The sequence below is a fragment of the Centrocercus urophasianus genome, unplaced genomic scaffold, assembly GCF_019232065.1.
Source record: "Centrocercus urophasianus isolate 14NV4802_14NV808 unplaced genomic scaffold, USGS_Curo_1.0 seq_2, whole genome shotgun sequence".
Lineage (NCBI taxonomy): Eukaryota > Metazoa > Chordata > Aves > Galliformes > Phasianidae > Centrocercus > Centrocercus urophasianus.
The window spans coordinates 13,190,001-13,207,237 of record NW_024884755.1 but is presented as its reverse complement, the minus strand read 5'-3'; the positions used below and the strand labels follow the sequence as shown (position 1 = coordinate 13,207,237).

The window sequence follows — 17,237 nt, the reverse complement described above, 5'->3', positions numbered from 1 at the left end:
GTTTTATGTTCCAATCGTTGAGGTGCAAACGCTCAGATTGAGGAAAATCCACTGGGGACCAGCTGCAGTGCCAGCATCATTCACAGCATTCATTTCAACAGTTTAGAAAAGATTGCTCACAGAAGGAAAGCTGCACAGGAGATTAAATACCTGCATATACTGAGCTTTGGTAACATAAACAAACGTGCACCTCTGTTCAAAAGGGGAAGTATTTTTTTCTGCACCCAAAGCACCTCACTTCTTAGCCAGTGAGTAAGAATGCACTTTGTCATTAAAAAGCATTGAACTTCTAGAAAGTAGAGATTTTTTTCCTAAGAAATCCAACTCTTTTTGCATGCCAGCACTAAAGTCCCTGCAGCAACTTCCACCCAAGTGAAAACAGACAAAGCAGGAACTTGTGCACTGCTGAGAAACAGAGCATCTGAACCTGTGCAAGAAAGCAAGCACTTGAGGAACGATGGTGAAGACCTACAGCCAATATAGATATTCACAGCTCTGCTCAGATAACGTGCCTGCAACAGCCAGCAACAGCAGAAAACATCCCATCCATCATACCACATGTGCCATGCTACCAAGCCTCTCTAACAGTAAGTCAGTACAACAGCATCATTCATTACAGGCATGTGTGTTACTCAGAATGCAAGAACAGGCTTGTCCACATAGCAGAAAGTTCCCATGTTTCTCCTTACAACAGCACCCTTCACACACAATCCATGGGATTCTGCCATCTGAAGAGATGTGGCAATAAGCAGGGTTTGAGGATCCAGATTCTGTTTTTCATTCTCCCTGGGTTTACTCTGTATTTGTGTTTCTCCCCCTCGCTTGCTCTCTGGTCAGCAGGATGTCCTGGCTTTATGGTTTTATGTCATCACAGGATGAGTTTTTGTCATGCTTTCCTCATCACATCTAAACAGAGACAGGGGCCTCCAAGGAGACTGAAACATAACATTATCAAAAATTCCAGTGAAAATATTTACCATGGGGACTCTCTGGCTAACACAGGGCTGAGCTGAGCATGCGGCTGCAGTGCCCGTCGGGGTTTCCTGCCCTGCCTGCCCTTCCTTCTGACCACCCCAAGACATAAATACACCACGAGCAGAGGGATGGAGGCAGAAGCTCCACAGCATTCACAACCCATCCAAAAAGAGATGACACTATGGGAGAGCACCATCACAGCCAAAATACCAAAGCCTCTTTTCTGAGACTCTTCCTACATTTGCTGCTAAACAGCTTGTAAAATTATAAGCTTCTCCCCCTCTCAGTCACTTTCAATAGGTTGCTGCAGCTATTTCACTATCAATAGCAGCATCACTTTCATTAGCATTCACGCAGCACCACAAAGCACATCGTGCCTTACAAACAGAAAGCAAGAAAACAGCATGAAGAGGACAGTCTATTACTGAAACTGAAGAGCTCACAGTTATTTAGCTCTTATTTCCTATCCTAAAAAGCGACAAGCCAGCTCCAGCCCTGTCACACCTGCTATCTTCTTTGCAGAAAAGCAAAGAAAAAGCCCACAAGAGCTGACAGCTTCATGCTGGGAGAACCAGGGACCAAAACCAGCTGGCCAGAGGAAGGAGAGCATGACACACTGGTGAAGAAGTTGTCTCTGACCATCCCTGCTTGTCCCTGCAGTCCCAGCACACACAATGGATGGGCCAAGCTCCCCATTGCTGTTGCCAAACCATGGCATACATGGATGCTCAGGCAAACCCAAGCAGAAAGCACACCCACCATGCTGACATTCCAACACCAGCCCAGCCCAGATGAAGCCATGTGCTGCCTGAGAACCAAATCCTCCCCTGAAACCCAGGTAGATGTGTCCCATTATCACGATCTGATTTCCCAAGAGCTGCATCACCTCCGGCACTACTTGTCAGATCTCACGTGTTCAGGTGGGTTGGGATGGGTCAGTACTGCTTGGGGAGGACATTGGGATGATGTAAGGAAAGGTAATGGCACTCTTCCTTCTCTGACTCACTGCTATGCAGTAATAAGCCAGAAATAGGCCTTGGTGATAGCAGATAGAGGAATGAGAGCTCCAACACGGACTCGAGTCTCTCTGGTGGCATTTCTCATGCCTACCGCAGACACACACAGAGGATGTCCCAATGCCACACACTGACAGCCTCCCACGAGAACTGCTGGGAATGAATTTCCATTCTGAGGGAATTTCCAGCTACCTGAAGTTTGCTTCTGCTTCAAACCAGTGAAACAGAAGATAAAATTCTAGACTTCTCCTTAATCTGGTAAACCTGTGATTCGTAACTATTGATGTGCTTCATTTTATGTCGAATTATCTCAGTAGTATCCTGTGGTATTAACAAGTTCATGAAACACAGCACGAACAAAGACATAACACAGAACTAAAATTAATCAGCGACATGAAATAGATCACGGAGTAGAAGTCAAAAGAATTCATTTAAACATTTTCTTACACATAAATCTTATTTAGATCAAGTATTTGAGGGGAAACAAAAACAAAAGCAGCAAACAGATTTCACAAGTGCACTTCAGAAGAAACCTTGGGAACACACTTGGACCTGTCTGACTTGTTCCACCATCAGACACTTCCTGACAGCGGTGCCTGACGTTACATCAGAGTGCTGCTGCTCAGACGAGCAGGGCTGAATGATTTTATAAAAGATCTGAAGTCCCAATTTCCCATAAATATATCGAAGCGTCTCGGAAATCTGAAAATAACTGGAGCATGCAAGAGCTAATTTCTCAGCATCTCAATTTCTCAGCGCCTCACTGAACAGCTCTTTTGGATACTCAGGAGTGTCACATATACCAGAGTACGTCTGCTGAACGTAACTACTAGAGAAATCCACTCTTGTATTTTGATTTCTTAAGTACACTGTATAATTTTCAATAATGTTTTAGATTTGTGAATACACATTACAGCCGTACATGAGAAATCTATTTTGACATTCCCTCTGATCTGGTCATGTTTGATGAACCCAGACACTGCTGGGGATTAAATAATACTAAAAACATTTTCAAAGCTTGTGTTTTCAGTTCTGTTGAAATTCCCACAGAGTCATACAGTAACTGATCCATTCTGCACGGACAGTCCACAAAAAACCTAACTGAAGAAGAGCTGACTGCATTTCTGTATCAGTTCCTAGGAGGTTACATAAAGGCATCAATCTATTTGAAGAAAGTTAATTCATTCTTAAAAGAACATAATTATTTGTGGAGTTTGTTTATTTTAAAGAAATACATGGCAGGCCACTCCAGATCCAATTCTGTATGCCCTAACACACTGCCTTTAAACTCAGCAGGGAGCTGTGGGTTCACATTTTATCTTCTTTCCTATTAAGCAGGCCAGTAAAGGCAGCCACCATAAGCTATGCAATAAAGACAGAATTTTGAAAGGCAAATTTAACCATTCCAGCTGTTGAAATGGATACGAACACAAATGCCAGCATTAGTAAGCAAATTTATAGAAGAATCAGAATTATCTCACAAAAAAATCAAAATTGTCCACCTTGACAAATGGAGTTTCTCTCTAATTTATTCAATTGATGAATTAAGCGAGGAAGATTTTATCAATAATGAGGACCCTAATCTAGCTGTTGGGAAACCATGGTTTGTTTGCCTGCCTTCCCCACTGTCACAGACTATAGAGGCTTTTCCTACCACACAATCAGAACTTAGGTGGACTTGCAGCAGCCTGCCTGAAATTCAGGCTCCATACACTCCCTGGAAACGCCTCAGATCAGCAATTCATTCTGAGCCACAGCAATGTTTGCTGGGCATCAAGCAGAGGCACGTGTGCATGCGCCGTATGCAATGGGACACGCGTCTGTGCAAATGCTACCCTGGCACCAGGAGAGCCTACAGGATTAGACATCCTTAGGTGATCCCAAACCCACTAGAGCTGCACTAGGGGAAGGTCTGTATCCCACGTTCACAGGACTGTAGAACCCCAGGATTATAGTGGGGCTGTAAGAAAGAAGGAGACAGATTCTTTAGCAGGATCTGTTCTGACAGGACAAGGAAAATGGCTTCCAACTAAAAGTGGGGAGATTTAGATGGGACAAAAGGAAAGTTTCTTACAATAAGGGCGGTGAGGCACTGGCACAGGTTGCCCAAAGAGGTGATGGGTGCCCCATCCCTGGAGGTATTCAAAGTCATCCTGGATGGGGCTCTGAGCAATCTGACAGAGATGCAGATGTCCCTGCTCACTGCAGGGCAGTCGGACTAGATGGCCTTTAAAGGTCCCTTCCAACTCAAACAATTCTATGCTTACACCAGTAAGGTAAAGGAAAAGCAGCTCCAGAAACATCCTCCACAAAGGATGTGGCCATGGATGTTTCAACATACACATGTAACCATTTCTGAGTGACCACATATTTGACATGTTGAAAGTCATCACAACCTGATGATATTTTTATGACACTCCAAAACAATCCCAACCCCCCTGGAGGGCTGAGGTCAAGCTCTGTGCTCCCTTGAGCTACTGGGAAACAGCTCTGTGTATGAATGGGCCCACCAGCCATCCAAAACAAAGGCAGAGGAGAGCTGGAGTCATCTTAGCACTACAAGCCTTACTCGTATTGATTTCCCACAGTTTAAATTAATCTTTCTACACCATTTCTGCAGAAATCACTCCACAGTCTGTTTACCATCCTAGCCACATGAAGTGCATATACACAATTGTGACTGTATATTCATCTAAAAAAACAAAGGGAAACAGAACAATTTGTCTTTGCAACAACGCTGAGAACACTCTCTGAGCTAAGCTGGAGTCACTTCAGTCTTTTTCAAGTTATGGCTGTTTGTAATTTTGGGGGGATCAATCAGCTGGGTGTTCAGTCACTTTTCTTAATCCGAAGTGATTCCAAAGGTCAGAGCTGTGGAATGCTCTTCTATCACTAGAACATGGAGTGACCTAAGGAGCCCTGTATAGCCTCACCAGTGGATGAAGAAACCTGGAATAACAAAAATGCAGTGTCCCATGCAAATCATAGAATCACCAAGCAGATGAAGTTGGAAGGGACCCATAAGGATCACTGAGTCCAGCTCCTAGCTCCACACAGAACAAACCAAAACTCAAGCTATATATCTGAGAACAGTGTCCAGATACTTTTTGAACCCCAGCAGGTCGGTGCTATGCCCACTGCCCTGGGAAGGCTGCTCCAGTGCTTGAGCACTCCCTGGTGAAGAACCTTTTCCCGATATTCAACCTGACCCTCTCCTGAGCAGCTCCACACTGTTTGCTTGGGCTCAATCACTGTCATTAGAGAGCAGAGATCAGCACCCGCCTCTCTGCTCCCTTTCATGAGGAAGCTGCAGGCTGCAATACACAGCCTCATCTGAAATCTTTCAGTGAAGATCAAATATCTTTAAAAAAGGATAAGTGGTATCTGTTCCACTGCCAGATATAGGTTTCCTATACAAGCTGATCTTTCTTGAGTTTTGATTGTTCCAGGTTCAAATTAGTGTTCCTTTTCATCAAGCACTACTTTGATGCGTATGATGAACAAGAAGATTAAATCGTGCCCCACAGATCTCACTCTGTCAACCAACATGGACCATTCCAGAGCGATCACTGAGCTGATTTGTGGCAGAAAGATAACTTCACAGCACAGAGTTCTCTGCCTTTTCTGAGCCCAGGTAATTAGGACTAGATTTCACAAACAGCAAATAAAAAATCAAGGAGATTCATAGTTAAAGAAAGAGAATTTACTTCTGTGTTTACTGTACCTGAAGTAAGACAGTACCCCCTGGGATCGTGAGCTGTAAACAGTACTTAGGGGCATTCTCCCAGGACAGCAGTTGAACATCTTCAATAGCACTGTAGGAAATGGAGTTTTCCATGTACCCAGTTGGCTGCAAGGAAACAAAGGAGAGGGGAAAAAAAGTTTTACTTCATCATCAGAAGAAGCACAATTTTAAAGTATGAACAGTACCATCAAAGTTATTTTTGATGATGAAAATAGCTGCAATACATTGTAAAACTGTGAAATAAAATACCTACACTGGCCATTCAGCAGAGAGATCAGCCTAATCAACTTCACCCAACTTGTTCAAGTAAGATTACCCACAAAAATAAATAAACAAACAAAAACCAAACAGACCAGACTCAAAAGCGTGGAATACTAAAACGTCTAACTAAATTTCACTTGGGTCTCAAACCACCAACTTGAGCTGTGAAGGTGTCTGACCACACTCATGCACTCAACGTAAGAAGCATCTTGATCACACAGATGGCAGTATTTTGTGTTTAGGTGGTTTTATTCCAAACATCCTCGTTCTCCCTGGCTGTCCTCATCTCATAAAAACACAATCAAAAGCAGAGCACCCAACCCATTCATCTTCGCTCATATGCAAGTACCAGTTTCAAACTGCAGATACCGCTGACGCCCAATTTCAAGCAAAAGTCACAATTAAAGCATACATAAGCACACATTGCAGTCACATGTACAACATACATTGATAGCAGCAAGGAAATAAGGAAACTCCTTATTAGCATCCTGATAGCTGTTCAGCATTGCAGAAGTACAATTATATCTGAAGTAGAGATAAGCTGAAATAATGTATATACACAAGCTCACATAAAGTTATATCCCACACATGAGTAAATACACAGAGCTATAGGTGTGTACGTGCTGAGTACACATACACACACTGCACTTTGTGTTGTTTTAACAGATGCCCTCAAAGACAACATCCATTTCACTGCACTACACTGTAAGCAAACTGATCAATACTGCTATGGCAGAGTTAACTGTTCTTCTGCAGGAATGCTGATTAATCCCCCCACGTGGATAAGCCCTTGTGATGGCCACATCTTGCAAGTGAATGGAGCTGATTACGCTTATGAATTATGTTCTTATTATTGCTGGCTTACACCTAACTGAAACTTCATAAACTTACTCCCACTGTGCCCAATATACAGATTCTTTTTAATTGATGGTCTCAAAATAAGAAACCAAAAGAAAAAACACATCATGCTTGGGGGCAAATGGGACCAACTCTGAGCATCACAACACGAGATTCTGGGGGCGAGTGTGAAATTAGCAAGCTGCATTTGGAAGGTCCCTACATTTTGTTGGCATGGCTTTCTTCTGTAAGTTATGTGGGTGGTACAGCTGGAAATGACTTTTAAGTTCTTTTCATACATGGTCATAAGGCCATGAACTGCACTGTTCAAAACATACCTGGTGACCCCACCACAGAACTTTGCTGCAACAAAGTCAGTCAGCAAGCCTACGAACTGAACTTCAATATCATTTTAAACAACACTTGCTACAGGAGGACTCATTTTGCTTTAGCCCTCACTGAAAACAATTTTCACTGTCTCTTTAACAAAAACCTTGTTATGCAGGAAGTATGATAAACTTCTGCTTATTCGTTACCGCAATATTGTTCTACACTAGTAACTGGAATCCCAGTGGCTTAATGCTGATACTGTACGTCACGCGTTGCCTACTGGAGAGTAATTATCTTGTTCTCACAGGAAGCCAAAGGCCCAAGATCCTTTGGTAATCAGCATTACAACACTCAGGGAAAAATATGAAAACAGCCAGCTGAAAATCTAGTATACTCAGGAGGCAAAGATATCAAAAACATGCCCTGAAAGACTGGAGAAGGGAGAAATCCCAGATCGAAAGATGCAAACATAAAATGAGATGAATCAAGGCAATTTAAATTTCTCTCTCACAAAGGTGCTGACTGCCCTTAATACACTCCATTAACTTTGAAGAAGACTTGAATTCTCACAGAATTTGAGCTGTTGAACAGGTACTATACAGATGACATGGTGCTTCAATCCAGAGAAAGGAGCCAATGGAGTCCTTCGTATAACATGTGTTCAAGAAACATTCAGATGTTGTACTGAAGGACGTGCTTTAGTGGGAAACATTGGTGGTAGGTGGATGGTTGGACTGGATGACCTTGGAGGTGTCTACCTAGGTGACTCTATGATTCTATGATCTCCATCCTCTGCGTCCAGCTACACCTCACGCAAAGCCTTACTACAACTGTTTGCTGTCCTATACTCAAAAGCTGCCCTGGAGCATGAGGAGACCCAGAAGCTCGAGGAGATGCTGAGTGCAGAGGCCAAAGGTCAGCCCCACACCAGTGTCCCCTCCCAGAGCCTTGGGCACTCACAGAAGCGAGGACAGAGGGGTGCTCCTCGTGCTTTCACAAGACCGAGCACAGTTCAGCCATTTATCAGGAAATGGCCTGAGGTAAAACTGCAGACTGAGTCATCGGTTCATCTTATAACACAGGCAATTTTGATGCTCAGGTATCTGCATGTCAATCACTGAATCACCGCAGCTGACGAAGATGCAGCACAAGTCCTCAACCTCCCCATCTGCCAGCAGGTCTCACTCGCATGAACTCGGGAGCTGCATCCCCACCCAAAGCTCACTCCATGGAAAACCCAAACCATAGCACAGAAGACCAGAAATGTGGATTCAGATGTTTGAAAATACATTTCAGACATTTACTAGAATACTTTTGAGCTGGTTCGATCTGATTTGTAACATGAAAGAGAAACATGCACATTAACATAACATAGGGGAACAGAATATTGCACCACTGATGAGCAGTGTGAGACACTTCACATTCCAAAACCACAGCACCTTTAAGGAGCAATAAATCAAGTTGAGTTGAAAACGTTTTTATTTAAGAAAATAATAATTCTTATTTTTATAGCTGTCATTTTTTGAAGAGGGCATTTATGTTTCTTGGCAAAGCCTGAAATCTGTCAAAGGAAGCAAGATAATGCACCCTTCTCCTTCACTCTACAGAATTAAGCCTGACTTAGAAAACTCTGTCCAGAGAACCTGCATGTGTCAATTTCCAGATTTCCATTTACAGCTCTAACTTCTGGCTAACTACCTGCTGCTGAACAAGTCCTGAAGAATTCTAAGAGACTCATAAATGAGAAAGAAATTTATTATGACAAACAAAAACCCAAAGACATGGAATCATTTTGCCCTTCACGTTAGCCTTTAGCCTCTTAACGAAACACGCAACTTTTTCCATTGGGAAATCAGGTATGTTTTAAACTCAGTGAGAACTTCACTTCTTTTTTTTTTTTTTTTTTTTTTTAGTTCTGCAAAGATTTATTAATCACACAGCTTTGAAACAACTTGGTTCCAGAATAGCCATGCACCAAAACCCACTATAAATCAAATCTTGGGGGAATCAGTGCTCCCAAAATTGGAAGAACATTCAGGCTCACGTGTAAGGGTAGCTCTCTCAGTATTTCTGGGAAAAGTCAGCAGCAGCAGACTACTCAATAATGCAAAAATCTGCCCACTTGTTTCCATGGGAAATTCTAAAAGGGAAAGAATAAACATGACGTCCATTGTTAATATGATGTTTTTAGGCACTTACTCATATAATCGTGTACTAAACCTTCAGCTACATATTTTCCAAAAAGAGCATCTAGAAAATATGAATTCTACAACTATAGATGGTTATTTGCATTAAAGTATATTTGGACTGACAGCTTCCACCAACACAACAACAATAAAGAATGATTTTTCCAATTAAGCACTCCAGCTGATGGGAGGAAATAGGGATGTTCCAGGCCCTTGTTCTTCCACTCTCAGGTGCTTAGCTCTCCCTTGGCTGCTCTCAACAGGCTTAACATGCTGCTGTACAGTGGGAACACGAGCATGCTGTACTTGCAGTAAGTTTGCCATACCCATATCCAACTAAGACTTAGCCTTGCTGAATAATGTGTAGGAAGAGTTGATTGCTTTCGAAACTTTGATGGGGGTGGAGACTATTCAGCCTGGACTCTGAAACTGCTGAACACAATGGACGATTTGAAATAAATCTCTCCTAGGAGACATCCATGGCTCCAGAGAACGCCCCTGCAAATGTAGCTGTTTCTGATAAGAGCAATTAACATCTTTATTCATTAACTATATAACCTATCAGAAGGCATTTATCAAGTTAAGCAATTAGCAGTACTGCACCATAATACGCAGCGCAGGGCAATTTGTTTCACTCTTGATATGGAAGAATTTACTGCCGTGTACACTTGTCATAATGACTTGAAAGAGTTTAAAGTCAATGTTAATCTCATGGAGATTAATCTGATAAGAAGACAGACAGAAAGACTAACAGTGGTGAGACATCCAGCTCCGTCCCAGAGCTGCAGAAAGGAATTTCTGAGCTCCCTTGGAGCAATATTCCCACATCTGAATGCCTCCCGGCCCCTGGCCTGCTCATCGTCACCATCAGCCTCCCGTCCTGCTGCTGAGTTGGAGGTCTCACATGTTTCACAATAGGAAAAGACCTCACTTGTCCTGTGCATGGTGAGTAGGAACACATTGGAGGAAAACCTCAAGCTGGGAATACAACTCAGAACTTCAACAGCAATTCAACCAAGTCAGGCTTTGCAGCTTGTTTTTTGCAGCTAGCTTTTTGCAGCTTCTTCCACTACATATTTAAGAGGACTGGGACTGAAGGCTGCTACATTAATTAACCTTACAAAACTGATAAAAATGTAACTGCTGCCAGGAAGAAGCAGATTATCCCAGGCTGTGCAGGAAAAAAAAAGTGAACTGTAGTGGGCTGATTAGTTCTGTGGAGGTACAGGAAATGGACAAGACAAAACCATTCATTGAAGGGTTGGTGGGAAAGAACTGCTCTCCACGCTAAGACATGCAGTTGCCAGCATCTGAGAAATCCATGCATGAGGCATTGGCAGAGAGAACTACAAAGTAATTCAGGTCTGAAATATGTTTAAAGAACAGAACGGAGGTTCGTCATTAAGAAGATGAGAAAGTAAGGTCATGTGATGGGGTATGTATCGTGACAAGCAAGTCAAATAAGCAGGAAAAAAGCATTAATTATACTCCTTGAAATGCATATGGATTTTTTTTTTAATGGAGATACTTCTCTTCTACTGTCAAAACCAGCTGAAGAAGCATTTAAACATATTCAGTCATTTTACCAACAGAACTATTTGAATTTCTGGGATTAAAACAAAACCTATATCTTCCAGACTTTCTGAAGATGCCCATCATCAAGAGTGCTGTATCTGAGAGTCCACAAAAGATCAATGGTTTGTTGTAGTTTTTTTTTTTTTTTTGACAAGCCCCACATGTCAAAGGGACTGGGATTCACAGCAATACCAGATGCTCAGCAGAAATGCTACTGGAGTCCAACAAGCTTTGTCTCCTATTCCAACCTGCTGCTAACAGGGATGAGGACTGCTGTGAGCTGCACCTCACCAGGACAGGAAGGGGACAGAGCTGGTCAACGCGACCTATTGGCACAGCATGGCTTCCATAGGCACCAGGTGGAACACCTCTGCTCTGTGAGCATCTGTTGCAGCCTTTGCTGATATCAGTGCTGGGGGCAGAGCATTTTGCAGATCAGAAGGGCACAGTGACAAAAACAGATTGCTCATCACCTAGGAATGCACTCTTATATTGCACAGACCGTATTTCTGAAGTACTCTGTAATTGCACAGTATCCACCATCAGAGGAGAGCAAAGCATGAATAACTGCAAATCTGAGCCTCCCAGTAAACTTAGAAAAATTGAAAAGATGAATTATTATCCCCCACGTAGAAAAACTGAAAGGATTATTATCCCCCACCTATCGACCTAGAAGAAAATCTCGGTTAAGACTGCAGCTGCATCATGTTCTTCACCATGCCCTAGGTGACATGAGAATTCGGGGAGATGTGGGAACACAGCTCAGACTTCCTGAATCTAACCATGTGAATCAGCCCCAAATGCTTCCTCCTCCTCCTAAATTGCACAAGCGACTTGTGAGGAGGACCCTTCTCCATCAGGCTTCATGTTCCCTTTCATATGTCACTTACAGCAGTTTTGCTCTCCTCTGGAAGAAATACCCAATGATTTTGGCAAGATGGATAGGTTGTTTTTCTGCCTTCCTTGAAATTACTTCAGGAAGGAACAGGCACAGCACAGCAGGTACACACCTTTCTACAGCAGCAGGAATAAGCAATGGGAGTTGTACAGACTTACTGCATTGGTCTATATGCACACATTCTTCTGCAGAACAACTGTTAGTAGAATACTGGAGAATACAGGCAAAACTCTGTCTTTTGCCCAGAACATGAAGCATCTCGTGACTGCTAAGGAGATCTTTGCTAAGTCACCATAGCAACTATGATGTGACAGAAAACAAAACTGTATCCACAAACTGTTCACAAGTGGAGGCCGCTCTCTATTTTCAATCCTCTCTCAATGTATCAGCCTTGTTGCATGCTATGAAATGCAACAAACGCTGACAAACCAGAGAGAGGAGAAAGGACCAAAGCAGGCGTGATCTGTGCTAAAACAATGTTACCCTTTGATGACTATTTGAACCAGGGACAGCCTTGAGAGCCAGAAATGCAAGACTATCAGCTGATTTCAGATACAAAGTTGGCACCTGGGAAATAGTCAGTCTGTTAAGGAACCTTATTGATCTGTACTACGAAAGGAAAACTTCTGCTCAGCTGAGTTTTTCAAGACTGGACTTGACAATCAGAAATCACTGATGTAGGTAACAGCACCACAGCATGTTTGTGTTGCACACTGTGCTTGCACACACGGTGGTTTTCACTGTAGGCTTGCAGATCTCCAAGGGCCTGCTGTTCATTACCTCTAGTAGGTCAGCAGAAGGTGAAGAAGGAAAACCACATCTGTTATCAGTAAGGTCACATCCGCTGCACAAGGATCTGCAGCTCCCATGGAAAATTTTAGCTGAAAATTCAAAAGGCCTAGGGCAGCTGCAAGGGAAGCAAGGCATTCATCTCCACTATCTGTCAGTACAAAGACTAACCTGGAAGTTGCTCCACGTATGAAACACTGAATGGCAGAGAAGCTAAGATAACCCAGTATCACACATCCCATTAGAAGTGTAGGACTTGACTCAGAGTGCAATCCTGCCAGCTCACGCTGCCTTCATCATGCACATCCCAGCTCCTTTCTCAACTGATTTTTATTTACAAACTAAACAACTGCAAAACTAAACAAAGTATAAATGTGCCATATATTAAGTTCTTGTTTTCTGCTTGAACAAGAATTCTCCAACACTACTTTTTACATCCATGCTTTTTATCTGTAGAGACACAAAACCATTAAACACCACAAATAGTTGAAAAGCTGAAATAGTTTCAATTTATGCTTTCTTTTCCTTTATTTTTAACGCACTTCTAGCCCCATCGCTCCCAGGACACCACATCCAATCTCAGCCTGATGGTTGGGCATAGGACAGAGATTGCAGTAACCCAAGTGTGCTGCTTAATTCTCAACAGCGGATTCTCCACTCAGGGAAAGGATGCACAGGTCTGGAGTTGCCAGTGAAGTATGCATACAGCTGTCTGCTCTGGATTACAGAAGAGAACTGACGCATACAGGATCCTTCAAAAAAGCCCCAGGTGCTCTTCATAGTCTCACTAAGCTCTCTGCTGTTCAAGAGAAAGAAGCAGGGACCTCCTGAGGACAAGCAGCTCCTCTTCCTTCTTTCTGCTCCAGGCGGAGGTAAGAAAACATGGCGGTCCCATTGTTTTGCTTTATGTCTCACCTTGAGCAATAATTTGGACAACTCTCCAGAAGTTTAAGTGATGCCCAGCTCTCTGCAGCACTGATTTCCCCTTTGTTCAGTCTCACCAAGCAGTACAGACTGACAGCCTGCTACTAACGGAAAGTTTTCCTTCAGAAGGAAGCCTCTTGCAAAACCGTGCTTGCACACTCCTGGCCTCACCCATACCCTCCTCCACTGTTGGTCTTCCTCATTGTTTTAACGACTGCCTGTTTGCTCTGGGAGGGAGTGCTGCTATTTAAATACAGGGTGACTGAAATATGTGCGATACCTCCATGGAAAAAGATGGTGAGGGAATGGAGAAGGAGAGGGCAACTGCAGTGAAACAGCAGAGCAAATATTTGAGAAAAGTGTCAGTTGAATGGTAAACACGTAATGGAGAGGACGCAGTGCACCACAGAACCTAAATTACCTCCATAAGCTCCTTGAGTATGAAGGATACACTGGAGGATTTAAAGTGATACTTTCTCTTTTGTTTAAAAATAAGTAAATGAACCAAATATTTTACTAAAATCCTAAGAATACTGTGCTCATGAAGGATGCAGCAGTATGAAACTGCATGCTCAGGTAACTGTTCTGTTCCGATGCAATACTTAACTAGCCTGGCACATTATTTCTTAAGATAATGAAGTAAGAGTGCCTAAAATCAAGTGAGAGCACCTGCTTTGGTCATCTCAGCAGACACACTTGGAAAGGAAAAACACAGAGCAACGCTGCCATCATCTTCTGTGAAACTGGCTCATCCAGGCTGCTCTCTAAAGGCCAGAGGAGAATTCTAAGGAACTGCAAAAGTCTCCCCCAGGGACCGTGATGACCACAGCTCCAGTGAGATATGTTTCCAGAGAAGCCTTGTTTACTAGAAACTAATCCATCATATTCTATCTTACATTGTTTTTTGGAAGACTAAGCTGCCTGAATCCTCCAACATGATTTCTCTTTGAACTAAATGTTTCAGCCCTCAACTAAATGCACTCACTTCCTCTGCACTCCCTGATAGATGGTTCACACGCAGGCAATGAGGATCACACGCTCCAAGCTGCTGAATCAGGACACCAGCAGGCTTTCCCTTACTGCTTCTCTGGGTGATGCACGTTTGGAAGAAACAGTTCCATGCCCAGACAGCAGCTGCTGCTGCACATCTGAAGGTGAGATGCAACACAAGGGTAGTAAGGCTGCAGGAAAAGTCACTCAGCTTCCTTGATTTACTCTCCCTATTTACTTGGCTTTACTTATATCCTCAGACCACAGTGCTACCACTTAAAAGGGAAACATTATGTGGTGCCCTATACATCAACATAGAGGTGGCTTATACAACAGCACTTAGGTGTGTTAGGTAATCCATGAAAGAAATACCCTCCCAGCAGAACAGGTTGGCAGACTACAATAGGTTAATTTTCTCCCAACACCCCCCCTCCCCATTTCATTAAATAGAAAAAAATAAAATAAAATAAATGAAATTGCTTTAAAATAATTCTAACCTTTTCAACGGCTGCAGATCTCACCCCCACCCTTGGAAATCACGTTTTGGCTTTCCAAGTTCAAATATGCCATCGAGTCAGCTTTCCTGTTCACGTTCCTGAAGCAATCTCCTTGCCCTCTGTCAAGATTACTTTATTAATTTAATTGTTGTCTCCAAAGGAAATAGCTCATTTTTGTAAATCCTTAAATATTGCAACCATAACTTTGTACATTGAGTTTTCCACCCAGGGAGGAACGGGCAAGTTAAGTGTACTGCTTCTGAGCTTTGACCTCAACAACCAAAGAGTTATGATTATTAGTCCAAGAAATCTCTACCAAGAAAATCTGAACTGTTTTCAGCAAGCTGTGTGCCCAGAATTAAACTAGCTGCAGATTTTCCAGCAGAAAGCTCTCAAAAAGCCAATACTGCCAAAGTGCTTTAGCATGTACTCGTGAATCTGAAGCCAAACCACCATGGACTTGCAGCTACCACTGAGTGTTATGGCTTGGGCTCCAAACCTGGATGAAAACATGACTTGTTTCTCCTCTATGGCATTTTGGGTTCAGCAGAATACAAAAGCTTCCAAATTAGAGGTATGTTTGAACTCTGTACCTGAACACACATGAATGTTTTTGACCACTTCTGCTTGCATCAGCTCTACCCACAGCAGGAACGGAAACAAGGACAACCATTCCTGCCCTCCCCTCTGTAACTGAAATCCACAAATGCCACCACATCACTGTGCATCATCGCCGCTGCACACGCAGCGTAACGGTGACAGAGGGACGTCCTGCAGATCCGCGCTCCGCAGGTTGGGCCCCATCCAGTCCAGAGCAGCTTTGTCTTAAGCAAAGGAGCAAGGGCACGACAGATGGGCTCTGAGGCACAGCCACCTGCACTGAGCCTCACACAGGCTTATTTCTCACTTTTCGCTTTCTTAACATTTCGTTTGATAAACTCAACTCCAGCAAAACATGTCTGAACAAAAAGTGAATGTGAACTTACTGTCGGTATCAGCTTTCTTCCTTCTAATTGCTTTGGCTACACGTTACTGCAGCATTAACACAATGTCACAGCACTGCTCTGTTTCCAGTTATAGCGAAAAATCTGGCTTATCAGAAAAACCACCAGGGCAGAATTAGTAGGAAGGGTAGAGCACTGAGAATGCATTAGCTTCATTTTCCTACCTGCACTTTCCCCGGTGACATTTACAGAAGAATGCTTAACATAGAGATTGTTTATCAATTGTTTCCTCAGAGATAAACAGGTTAAATATAAAGCATCTGAAAATAAGGTACAGCACCCATGTTGCCCTTTGAAAAAGGCTCCAGTGACTGGCAAGCTCCAACTAGAACTTCTCGAGGCATTTTAGGAAGTATCATTAATAGCAGGAAAACATAAAGCTTGCACGATAAACTTTGCCTTTTTCTCTAGCCTTCATCATGCTGAGAAAGAGCTTGTTTCTTCCTGGTTCCAAAACATATTTAATCCTAAAAACATATATCTTTGAATTCCAAAACTAACTCTTTTCTTGTTTCCTTGGGGAAAAAAAAAAAAAAGCCCAAAGCAACTCTTACTGGAAATGCATAAAGCAGAAAGCAAAATCAAATGCAATATCTGGAGTATAAGCACTGCAGCACAATGTTTCCAAATACTGCAACATTTTGCAAGATCTTGGATCACTGAACCCAACTCAAAAACATGGAGAACAACTGAGGAATCCACTTTTCTGATCCAGATGTAAGGCAGACAGTTAATCTCAGGTTCTGTTCTGTGCAGAATAAAAAGTTCAGACTCTCCTCCAGGGTATCAATACAGCATTTTGCTGTGACCCACATCCTAACAGCTCTGCAGCCAGTCCTAAAAAGTTTCTGCCAATACCTCTCTCAAAGCAGATCAAAGGCTTTACTGTACATTCAGAGCCTCTCCCGTGATGCAAGGATTAGGCATGGAGAAAGAGAGCATCACATTTTCAGAGGTGTAACTGCCTAGAAGCGTATCTTTTGCATATCAGAGCATTACGAGCACAGCCACAACCACCAGTGCCAGACATGCCACACCTCCGAAATTCTTGTCCTGTCTCCCATTTTCATTTTTATCTCATCTCTCTGAGCACACTGTCTGTACATGCCTGGTTACAAAGGAGCAATATCTAGTCACCAAGCCCTGTATGCTTTTATTTGTAGCAATATTTTCATCAATATTTTCATCAATATTTTCATCAATATTTTCA

The 17,237-nt window shown here is 42.8% G+C and overlaps 1 protein-coding gene across 1 annotated transcript in view; it reads right to left on the bottom strand.

The window, feature by feature from the left end:
• Nucleotides 1–17,237, bottom strand: part of LOC122161706 (c-Maf inducing protein) — a 99,957-nt gene that overhangs the window by 29,087 nt on the left and 53,633 nt on the right. The window contains exon 2 of the mRNA XM_042821283.1: nucleotides 5,716–5,841. Within this exon, the coding sequence (XP_042677217.1) occupies nucleotides 5,716–5,841 (126 nt within the window). The remainder of the gene's footprint in view (nucleotides 1–5,715; nucleotides 5,842–17,237) is intronic.